Source organism: Eleutherodactylus coqui, chromosome 4 (genome assembly GCF_035609145.1).
Source record: "Eleutherodactylus coqui strain aEleCoq1 chromosome 4, aEleCoq1.hap1, whole genome shotgun sequence".
Taxonomy (NCBI): Eukaryota; Metazoa; Chordata; class Amphibia; order Anura; family Eleutherodactylidae; genus Eleutherodactylus; species Eleutherodactylus coqui.
The window spans coordinates 42,522,901-42,535,513 of NC_089840.1; the positions used below are offsets into that span (position 1 = coordinate 42,522,901).

Genomic DNA, 12,613 nt, shown 5'->3' on the forward strand with positions numbered 1-12,613 from the left:
GACACTGAGGCCTCTAGCCAGGCTAGCCACACACACCAACTTTGCAGGGACTCCGCCCTGTCAAAGCCAAGGCGTGACAGACCCACCTAATGATCAATCAAAAAAAGGGTGGAAAGTAACTATCAATGCAAAATCTGTAAGAGGTCCCCATCTATCATGTGCCATTGATAATACAGGTATCTTCTTATTAGCAAAGGGGCTTTTGACCCCCACAGGCAGCACTGCTACCTCAAGCTCTGATTCTAGACTTTCATTTATTTGGAGAAAAGCTTAAATATCTTTGACTAGTCGTGTAGCTAAATAGCCTGATCAAGTGAGTAAAATCATTTTTGGCCCCGGAGTTTATCTTAGAGGCAAGCCCATTTCTGGCAGGTGCCAACTTCTACTACTGTGACATAGAGGAAGGGGGGGGGGGGGGAATCAGAAACCTCACATTTCTTCTATCTATCTCATCATCTACCCCTATCTATCTATCTATCTATCTATCTATCTATCTATCCCATATCTCTCCATCTATCTAAATCTCATATCTCTATCTATCTATCTATCTATCTATCTATCTATCTATCTATGTCATATCTATCTATCTCATATCTGTCTGTCTATCTCATATCTATCTGTCTATCTCATATCTATCTATCTATCTATCTATCTATCTATCTATCTCATATCTATCTATCTATCCCATATCTCTCCATCTATCTAAATCTCATCTCTCTCTCTCTCTCTCTCGCTCTATCTATCTCATATCTATCTATCTCATATCTATCTACCTATCTATCTTATATCTATCTCATATCTATCTACCTATCTATCTTATATCTATCTCATATCTATCTCATATATGTCTGTCTATCTCATATCTATCTATCTATCTCATATCTATCTATCTATCTATCTATTTATTTAATATCTATCTATGTCATGTCTATCTATCTATCTCATATCTCATCTATCTCATATCTATCTAACTATCTATCTAATATCTATCTCTCATATCTATCTATCTATCTCATATGTGTCTGTCTATCTCATATCTATCTATCTATCTATCTAATCTCTATCTATCTATCTATCTATCTATCTATCTATCTATCTATCTATCTATCTCCTATCTATCTCCTATCTATCTATCTATCTATCTCCTATCTATCTATCTATCTATCTATCTATCTATCTATCTATCTCCTATCTATCTATCTATCTATCTATCTATCTCCTATCTATCTCATATCTATCTATCTATCTATCTATCCCATATCTCTCCATCTATCTAAATCTCATCTCTCTCTCTCTCTCTATCTATCTATCTATCTATCTCATATCTATCTATCTCATATCTATCTATCATATCTATCTATCTATCTTATATCTATCTCATATCTATCTCATATATGTCTGTCTATCTCATATCTATCTATCTATCTATTTATTTAATATCTATCTATGTCATGTCTATCTATCTATCTCATATCTCATCTATCTCATATCTATCTAACTATCTATCTAATATCTATCTCTCATATCTATCTATCTCATATCTGTCTGTCTATCTCATATCTATCTATCTATCTATCTCATATCTATCTCCTATCTATCTATCTATCTATCTATCTATCTATCTATCTATCTCCTATCTATCTCCTATCTATCTATCTATCTATCTATCTCATATCTATCTATCTATCTATCTATCTATCTATCTATCTATCTATCTATCTATCTATATCTCATATCTATCTATCTATCTATCTATCTATCTATCTATCTATCTATCTATCTATCTATCTCTACTGCTGTATATCACCACAGGAATCTCTTTGCCGTCTTATCGCACAGACTTTCCCAATGACCCTCTATAATATTCTGCACATAGCGAGGCTGTCAGTTTATGATTCATTGCAGAATTATGGCTTTCCATTAGTGTAATTCCCCCTCTGTTTACTGGGACATGTATGAGGACAAACACCTTGAACCGTAAATTCCACACTTCCTTCCCATGAATTGATAACTATATAATATTCTCATTTCTATGCTGGATAATAAATCAGGCTGATCCAGCGTTGTGGGCTGGGGTATACAAATTAAGAAATACTACATTCTAATTATCCAGTCCTTTCATATGTGCCAGAGTAGAAAGCCCAATGCAGCGATGTTATCCATAGAGTGCACTTAGTATGGCATCCTCCTGTAGATTTAATGGCTTCCGTATATCTCTCAATCTTAGTGCATTCATCTTGCTATTCGATTATCTCCCAGTGAAGAAGCTACATCTACTAAAAAGATTGCAGGAAGTGCTATCTGCTTTACAGCAGACTGCCTCTCCATGGGGCACAGACTTGTTTCAGATCTGCCCCAATCAGGCATCAGGAAGCGTAACAAATCATTCAAGATGAAAACATACTTGTGAATTCACAATATTGGGAAATATTTGTTGCTAGTTTGTTGCAGGAATGACATTTGCGAGTAAGAAGAAATGGCGCAAAGCGACCAAAATAGTGAGCCCAACATAGAAATATGGGAGTAACAACACACCTGTCTTGCTTATTCCTCCTGAGGGATAATTGCGCCAATATTTTGGGCCACAAATTGTGTAAGTCCATAGTAAATGTGGCCCAATTTTCACCGTACTAATTGAAGAGATCTTTTCAAACTGCGATAGAATACTCTTGGAAATGGCGCAATAAGTTTATTAACGTACCATGACTGTGATGGCAAAAGGACCACACGGCGCAGCTTTTTCCGCAGGACACATGCAGTTTTAAAAATCTCTCTCTGGGACCTTTCACACGGGATGGAATTGTTTGCGGGATGCAGTGCAAATGCAGATTTTAACAATTAGGGCGGACTTTCTTGCATTTTTAACTGGGGAATGTGTTCTGCAGATTGTCTTCTGAAATTTCTTGCTTTTTTTTTTTTTTTTTGCAGAATTACCTCTCCTGTCTGTTAGAAATCTGCAGCAAAAATTCCGCAAGACGTCCTTCATTCCATAGCAGAAAACGTTTCCGCTGCAGAATTTAATCTTGCAGCGGACCCTTTGCATTTTGTTTCGTGATGGAGTAACAATATGGCTGTCTGCTATTCCACTCCCACCTTGTGTGAATACACCCTTAGGGCTTAGTCACACAGGCGTTGTTTCGTGCGATTTTTTTTTTTGTGCACAAAACTGATGGGCACAAAAAATCGCGTGACCGAATTCATGAATGGGTGAGTAAGTCCTGCCTCTGATTGACTAAGGGCTGTGACCAATCAGAGGCAGCCCATTCAGCAGGCGGGGATTTTAAATCCCCGCCTGCTGAATACTACAGAAAGCAGTTCAGGAGAACTGCCGGCCGGACGCGGCTGATTTCCGGCAGCTGCAAAAAGATGAATAATTTTTTTTTTTTTTTTTTTACACTTTTTTGAATGCTTTTCAGGGAAGGGCTTATATTTGAAGCCTTTCCCCTAAAATTAATACAGCGCTTGCCGGCAGCTCATTGGTTTCAATGGAGCCGGCAGTATTGCCGGCTCCATTGACTTCAATGGGAGAACGATCTTTAGTATATGTTCTCATGGGGTCGGCCCCATTGAGCACGTGTACAAGAACACCAGTTTGCGCAGAACGCGGTTACATGCGTTCTGCGAATCATTGTGTCATATAATTTTCAGCACATCCGCATAAAAAACGGACATGTGACCGATCCCATTGCAAAGCATTGGGTATATATATATGCAGATCGCAAGTGCATCTGCAAACTGGGCAAAAAAACGCCCGTGTGACTGAGCCCTAAGGGTATGTTCACATGTTTGCCCCAGGTCCACACTTAAATCTGCAGAAAATTCTGCGCTGCGGATTTAAGTGTAGATTCACACTAAAATCCGTATAATTTGGTGTATTTTTATGCAGTTTTTGCAGTTGATTGCAACCTTTCAGTTGAAAGGGTGAAGTTTGCTGTGTATCTACGTCAAAAACTTGCATCAAGGGTGTGGCATTGGTCGCGGTCTTTGATGTGGAATTCTGCTATGTGTGAATGTATCCTTATAGAGAATCTCCATCATTTCTTATCATATCTATCATTTAAGACTGATCAATATCAAAATTTACATCCACATTATTCAGAGCTATGTATGTATATATATATATATATATATATATATATATATATACACATACATGATAACAATCCTACCTGCTGCTACCACTAGGGGGAGTTTACTATGTACTGTATATACATTCCATTCAGTAACAATAATCCAGTATACAGTAAGCCCCTGAGCTCCCCCTAGTGGTACCTGCAGGAAGAATATTATTTGTGCATGGGATTTGAAGTTCTGTACAATAAAAACAGAACTCTGACCGAGTTAATCAGACAGAGTTATGGATCTATTTGAAGAAAATCTGGTAGCGGTCACATAACATTTTTAAGGAAATATCAAATATGAATAGCGCATGTTGAAATTTTATCTATCCGAAATTCTGTGCAGAAAAAGAGCTGTAAAACGCGTTCACAGCTCATATTTTACAACCAAAGGCCAAATAACCAAAATGCTGGAAATGTCATAAAGCGCATTAGTGCTCACCCACAGGTTCATTTCATTACCACCTGATCTCCTGGTATTAAAGAATTCCGGCTTATTGCCGCCACTGTCACTGATAGAAATTAACATGCAGGATAAATAATTGCGAGGATCCCTTGAAGTGCGCTGTTCATTTATTGCAACTTACATTAAGCTCACTTCAGTAATTTTCTTACATGCTTTTAAGAAACTATTTAAAAATAGTGATTGCTTTTAAAGGAAAACATCGAGCAAAACAGGGATTCGAGTAGGGTGAAAAGTAGGGTGCAAGGAGAAGGCACCAAAGTTTGGACTACAGCAACATCACCCACATTTACATCTAGGACCATGGCGCTGCAACCCACAATGTTGCTTTGGGTTATTTCCACTGCAATCTTTCTTCCAATATGAGTTAAAGGGGTGAATCCCAACTGATACTTGGATGTCATATACACAGGGTATGCCATTAAAAATCTAATAGAGGTAGGTTCAAAGTCTAAGGCCCATACCTATCTCTAGTTCTGGCCAGTAGCGCAACTCTGTTTCCATAACTCCCCTAGAAGTCAATGGGAGTCATAGAAACAGTTGTACAGCGAGCTGCAATGTCTTTGTAACTCAGGAACTGTTGATGTAGTGCAGCTCACTCAGCTATGCTGTTCCTGTAACTCTCATTCGCCTCTATGGGAGATACGGAAACAGCACAGTGGTATAGAATTGGTAATTTCTATAAGTCCTAACCATTACATTCAGCCTGAATGGGCGTGGTGGGGGCTTGAACTAGAGACAGGTGCTGGTCAGCATATGCCATCGAAATCTCAGATGAGAATATCCCTTTAACGCTTAGATTATATACTTCAATTGGTAATAGGTCATTGCAACCTTAAGACCCTCCCCTCAAAAAAATCCACAATATAGTATCATTGATCAAATCTGATGTCATCCATTGACGGTGAGCAGTGTAGACCGCCCACTTGACACACTCTAAGCCCTGAAAGCTGAATCTAAGTAGAGCTAGTACAGAGGAATAGAGAGGATGCAATAAAGTCAGAGGGTCACAGTTGCCCAGCTATGCAGCCACCCTTCCGACACCAGGGCATGGCAGCTCCTCTTTAAAGAAAATTCTTTTCCTGGATGCATTTTGGAGAGAAGCCCCCCAACAATATTTGTCTTCGGAATAAGTATATCAGGAAGTGTCTACCTGTTGGGTTAAGATGCCTCCAAGTGATGATTGGATCTGGACGTCCATTAGCGATGCACACGAGAGTCACGTTACTCCCTTCATTCACAGTGATGTCTGCAGAGATGTTGGAGATCTTTGGTGGAACTGAGAAAAAAAGAACAGTAAAACTTTGGAGTAAATCAGATAAATCACGTGATGCATTTTAAGTAGTTTGATTCAGAGTTCCGGCCAGGTCTATAAAATGCTACTTCTTAGGGTGCATTCAAACAGGTGAGTGCGGTATCGGTCTGAGAAACTCGGACTGATATCATACTCAAAAGCCTGTGATTTTCTATGCATCACATAATGGTACATGTGAATGCACCCTTAGTGGTAGTTCCCATTCAAGTCGCTTATGCACACATTTGTGTTAAGTCACTGTACAAGCTACGAGTTGTATGGAGTCATAATATATAGCACCCATAGACATATATGGGCCCATACTGCTTCCATAAGGAAGGGACTTGTTATTTGTATAGCGCCAACTAATTCCACAGCGCTTTCAGGTAATTTGTTTATTACCCCCCCCCCCCCCCCCCCCAGCAAGCTGGGTACTCATTTTACCGACTTCGGAAGGATGGAAGGCTGAGTCAACCTTGAGCCAGCTACCTGAACCATGTGGGGATTGAAACCCCAACCTTCAGGTTGTGAATGAGAGCTTAGGACTGTATTTTGCTGCCACACGAGGAGAGATGTTTTCTCTGTTGAAGTCATATGAAATTCATAGTAATAATGGTAGCATGTTCCACTGGATGCTCTAGGGTGAAGGGACTGCTTCTAGTGCAGAATATTTCTGTAATACAATGCCATATGGAGGAACAAAACTTACGGAGTCCATATGCTTCCATTGCACATAGTGGTAGGGACCTTACGTATCACCACCTGTTCACACATCACTGATTTTGGATGCAGCTTTTTCTCAAAAACTAGAGTGTAGCCAGAAATGAGAAGTATAACTGAGAATTAACTTTTTGGATCCCTTCCAAATTTCGGCTAAAAGCTTTGCCAATATGCAAAAACTGCAATGAAGTACAATGTGAGTAATAGGTTTGCAACAGCTGTCAACTTGCATCTGCATGATACCACAAAAAAACATCAAAAAAAGAAATTAATAGATTGTACCCAAAATTAACTGAAAACATTTTGATGAAATTTGAGGGAAATCTGTAGAATAGAAATGCTACAGTCAAGTTATACACCAGAGAGCTGAATTATTTCACTCTGATCACAAAGGTTTTCAAATGGCACTGTATACTTCAGACCCTTAACTTCACAGAAAATAACAAAAAGGGTGCATTTCATTGGCAGTAAAGGAGAAGTTGTCAAAACCACACCCTCTTCTCTGACATCACTTCCTGCCATGCAGCCATTGGCTGAAGTTGCACCTCACAAGCTTCCTGCATGTACGGTATACATAATACTGGTGATATGGAGAGCTCTCTGCTCCAATTTTTTCTGCTTTTTCCAGCTTTTGGACCAGAAAATGGAGAAAATATCAGGATGCAGAGAACTTCCAGTATTACGAGTATTATGTGAGGGGAGTATGTAAAAAGAGAATATAAGGTGGCATGATGGCATGGCAAGTGGACAGACGGAGGTAGCACAAGTTTTGCATCAAACTCAAAACTTTGCTGTACATATGACATGACCCCTCTATTCATAGGAGGGTATAAACTTCTTATACTGCTAAACACTGAACATTACAGTCCTGAGGACTAAAACATGTGGATCATCTATCACACAAACAGTCTCTTAAACATGGGCTTGTCACTCAACATTCTGTCCTACTGTAGTCCGAAGAGGGACTTCCCTGATACAGTGACAATGTTAGGAGGCTGTTTTTGTCTTGGGGGGCTATCTTCTCTAGCAATTTCCACTCACCCAGGGTATAATCTTTTCATAAGATGCAGGACTGATGCAAGGGTCAAAGCGTTGACTCCTTTGACCCGGCAGCATTAACCTTTTATGCTCCTTCTCCTGAACCTTAACCTATCTCACCAGCCTCCAGTATTCATTCTGGTCTATTGCCTGGCTTTCGACTGCAGTAGTTTTATCACCACAGCCATTGTTACATCTGTTAATAGGCGGGGGAGCAAGTCCCTCTCCTTCCCATGTGTTGGTGCTCAATAGCTTGGCCTTGGCTGCGAGGTCATTTGTGGCCATCTTGCGCTAGGACCACTTACTTTCACAAACTCAACAGTCGCTGCATTGGCATATACTACTCAACCATTTGGTCTGTTCGCCCATTTTTCTCAAACCACCTTCTGAGTTACGCTGGACCTCTATATTTCAATGGCTGTGGTGGTAGCCCAGCTGCGTAAGTCTTTCACCTGATGCCTCTTGGCTCACTCTGGGTTTTGATCTTCCAGCCCCCCCCCCCCCTCTAATCACGTATTAGAGCATAAGAATGCAGCCAGTGCCACCCCATTGCCGCTTCTTCACTTCTCCACACTAACTCTTTAAGAGGACATCTGTTGGCGCTTATATCAGGCCCCTCCTACTAGTTTATACCACTGCTAAAGTGCTTGCCAGAAAAGATCAAGACCTTTCCTATTGGTGGCCTATTCTTCAGGGTCAGTTACATGCCAGCCACATTACCGCCTGTGTCACATAGGGGGTGGAGCTTAATTTCTTCTGATTCTCCAAGCATCTGACGCACTGCTACAGGTCTACTGCATTATCAAGGGGGCAGAATTTTAAGTCAGGACTTGCCAGAGCACCCAAAGCCACTTGAGTCTTCAGTGGAATGAGAGAACTCTAAATCACCTTACAAGTACGTGCATAGGGTGGGCAGAATAGCAAATGTGCGAGGTGCAGCTTCAGCCAGGGCACTTATGAACTTTTGAAAAGGGACACTTGAGAGATTGCAATGAAGGAAACAAAACATTGTGAACAGCATGCTAAATGCACTGCAAATAAATTATCATTATATACCCCACCCATTTATATAGGACACCCCCTCAACATAGGGTGAAACACATATTGTAAATATGACCCCCTTCCGCCCACCCCAGACTAGACTCCATTGTATGCAGACCCTAGACCAATTCGTTATAGCGGTCCTGTCTGGGGTGTGTGTAGACCTCACACTAGACGTGTAGACCCTTGCACTTCACTCGTGAGCACTGACAGACAAGATCTAGGCTCAATGAGCCGGAGTGGAAAGAAGGGAACGGAGAGAAGAGAGCATGAGTTAGGCATGTTCCCATGTTGCTGATTTGCTGCAGATTTTGGTGCAGATCTGCAGCCGATTTCACCTCTTCAAGGTGAAAGGGTGAAATCCACTGCAGATCTGCACCAAAATCTGCAGCAAATCAGCAACATGCATATTTACCCATAAAGACACTGGGGCATCCAGGGGTGCATATTTCTGGTAGTCTCCTAGATATTCCAGTAGAGTCGGCAAGTATGAGCCAGTAACTACAGAGTAGGAAGTGATAACAAAGAAGTGGGTGTCATTTCAGAAACCCCTCCTCTTCTCATTTACATACCTCCCCGTTTCCTTTGCAATAATTTAGGAAAATCCACCTCATTATGATTTTTCCAGAGAGTTTCTATAACACTTCCCTGTCCCTCTTCCAACTCTGTTTTGCGCCGCCCTACAGTACTGATATGGTAATACAGCCTTAATTCTATGTATTAATTTCCTATATTCACCTAATTCATTAAGATCCTGGCTGCAAACCCTTCCTAGTCACCTGGCAAGCAGACACTAGGATGAATACAAGTGATTGAGCGGCTCTGACAAGGTTATGTATTATATATGCTGGATATTAAAAGAAAACAGAAAAAGCGCCGGCCAATAAATCACAGCTGGCAGGCTGGAGCGCTCACTTTCCAGGCATTAAGGAAGCAGCATCTTCCACTGCAGATGCTGGATATCAAGATTTGCAGGCAGGTGCGGACCTTCAAACCACTAACAATATTTTACATGGACGTTATGGGCAACTGGAGAGATTTTCAGTCCTGTTTGCTGCAGATTGTAGGCTTTTCATTACAGGGAAACTCAGACTTTTACTTTTTACATTGTAAATCTACATATACTGTAAAGTAAATACAGAACAGAAAAGTATTATTTATCTTGTACTGTACTGCAGTGAAATCATCCAGAGCTGGAATCATAATACTGCTGATTTGTGATTGAGTTCATTGTGATAACTGACTGTAGTTGTGGAGTTATAAAGATATAGGACTAACAGCAGGGCTTTGGAAGTCACTGTATAAGTCATAGTTATATAGTATGCTAGACTGAAAAAAGACTTGTGTCCATCCAGTTCAGTCTAATATACTACATTGTTGATCCAGAGAAAGGCAGAAAAATCCCAATGAAGTAGAAGCCAATTTTTCTCATTTTTAGGGGAAAAAGTTCCTTCTGACTTCAAGTCTGGCAGTCAATCAGAGTAACCCTTCGGGCTTGGACGTAATCGCGCCATTGAAAACAGTGGGAAAATATCGCGATCTCCTGCCACGGCTGTGACAGCCACTGCAGAGATGAAGGGAACCCCTGCAGGGATGCGAGCCTGTTTCCATGTGAAACGCCTTGCATCCAGGGGTTTTCAGGAGGATTGCAAGGGCAATCACAGCCCAATATCGCCCTCACCAGTGTGCAGGAGGCCTGACAGAGATGCTGGCAGCACAGTCACTAGAGAGAGCAGTCACTGCATTGGGGTGCTGGGGCCACCTTCACTACTAGGACCACCTATGTAACTACCGATAGTACTAGGACTGCTGGGGAGTAGCCACTACTAGCAATGCAGGGAGCACTGCCATTACTAAGGATGCTACTAGCATTGTCACTACTAGCAATGCAGAAAGGGCAGGCATTGCCGGACATACATTATTACTAGGGATACAGGGATTGCTGGCACTATTGGGAATTCTTGGAGCGCAGTTATTGCTGGGGAGACAGGGAATATTGGGAGCTCCGTTACTCCTGGGAATATTGGGAGCACCGTTACTCCTGGGAATATTGGGAGCACCGTTACTCCTGGGAATATTGGGAGCACCGTTACTCCTGGGAATATTGGGAGCACCGTTACTCCTGGGAATATTGGGCGCACCGTTACTCCTGGGAATATTGGGAGCACCGTTACTCCTGAGAATATTGGGAGCACCGTTACTCCTGGGAATATTGGGAGCACCGTTACTCCTGGGAATATTGGGAGCACCGTTACTCCTGGGAATATTGGGAGCACCGTTACTCCTGGGAATATTGGGAGCACCGTTACTCCTGGGAATATTGGGAGCACCGTTACTCCTGGGAATATTGGGAGCACCGTTACTCCTGGGAATATCGGGAGCACCGTTACTCCTGGGAATATTGGGAGCACCGTTACTCCTGGGAATATTGGGAGCACTGGTATTTAAAGGAAGATTGGGAGTCTAATTAATTCCAGGAATATCAACAGCACTGTTACTACTAGGAGTATTGGGAGCACTGTTACTACTAGGAGTATTGGGAGCACTGTTACTACTAGGAGTATTGGGAGCACTGTTACTACACATGTTTTTCTTTACCTGACCCTTATTGTGATGTGATAACACTTTTGGTTCTGTTGATAACTTTCTGTGCCATGATAGCACAATGAAGGTAACATTTGTTGCATCTATACTAGGATCAAAGAATCATTGAAAACTATGTTACTATCGGAAATATTAGGAGCACCATTGCATTTAAAATATTGGGAGCACCATTACTACTGGGAATATGGGGAACATCAGTGCTAGTTGTCACCCAGGTTGTCCAGGAACAAATATAAGTAGGAAACCAACAGATGAGAACCAAACAAGGTTTATAGGTCATTTTAGGGGACATTTCCCTTAAAGCAGTTGGACCAGAATGACAAGATAGGGGGTAATTTGCTGATTGCTGGAGACCCCTGCGGATGTCGGGAATGAGGGTGACTGCAGAACAAATGGGGTGGAATGACGGAATGGAGTGTCAGCTCGTTTGAACTGCCTCCATTCAGTTTCCTCCTCACTGTGGGGAGGGAGGTGGGAATAAACCCACAGTCAGGAGGGTGGGGGGAGACACGGGGCCCCCACTGATCTTCAAGTTATCCTCTTTCCCCTTGATACGGAATAACTTGTGAGCCTGTTACAACCCCTTAAAGAGGCTTCACCACAATAGGGGATAATTGCTGATCGGTTGGGGTCTGACTACTGAGATTCCACTGATCCTGAGGATGAGGCTCTGGAGCATCCCTGAATGAATCAGGCATAGGTTGCACATGACACCGCGACTCCATTTATTTCAATACCACTATTTGAGATAGCTGAGTTCAAGCACTCCGCTATCTTCAGCAGTCCCATTGAAATAAATGAAGTGATGTTTGTGCACATGTGCAACCACTACTTCATCAATTTGGGGCACTCCAGAGTCTTGGGGTTGGAGAAGTCCCAGCACTGAGACCCCCACTGATCAGCAAGTTATCTCTTATCCCGTGGAAAGGGGATAACCTATTTTCATGGTAAAACCCCTTTAAGGATCCGGTCTCATCGTCACGAATATCCCTCTAATTCCAGCGTTTAACATCCATAAACACGGACATATCGCCGCTCTTCTTGCTAGATGACTTCTCTTTCTACAGCCGTGGCTCGGGCTCCTCTCCTGGGTCTCCAACAAAATAATTTCTTTCATTTTGTGTCTCTCATTTTCAGTTTCTTGGTTGCCGGATCCGTGGGTAGTCAGGAATGAAACAAAATCATTTTCTGCTTTACTTGCTGCACAGTAAACAGAGACGCTGCTACCTGCCTGGTGGTTTTTAATGACGCCTGTATGTTTTTTAAGAAGTCCCGCAGTACACGTGTCATTATGGTAAAGAGCAAGCCACAAAATATTCTTATATTACAGCCGAG

The 12,613-nt window shown here is 41.8% G+C and overlaps 1 protein-coding gene across 2 annotated transcripts in view; it reads right to left on the bottom strand.

Moving 5' to 3' along the window:
* LSAMP (limbic system associated membrane protein) overlaps positions 1-12,613 on the bottom strand; it is a 674,438-nt gene that overhangs the window by 231,386 nt on the left and 430,439 nt on the right. For both annotated transcript variants that reach the window (XM_066599344.1, XM_066599343.1), the window contains exon 3: positions 5,735-5,860. In XM_066599344.1, the coding sequence (XP_066455441.1) occupies positions 5,735-5,860 (126 nt within the window). The remainder of the gene's footprint in view (positions 1-5,734; positions 5,861-12,613) is intronic.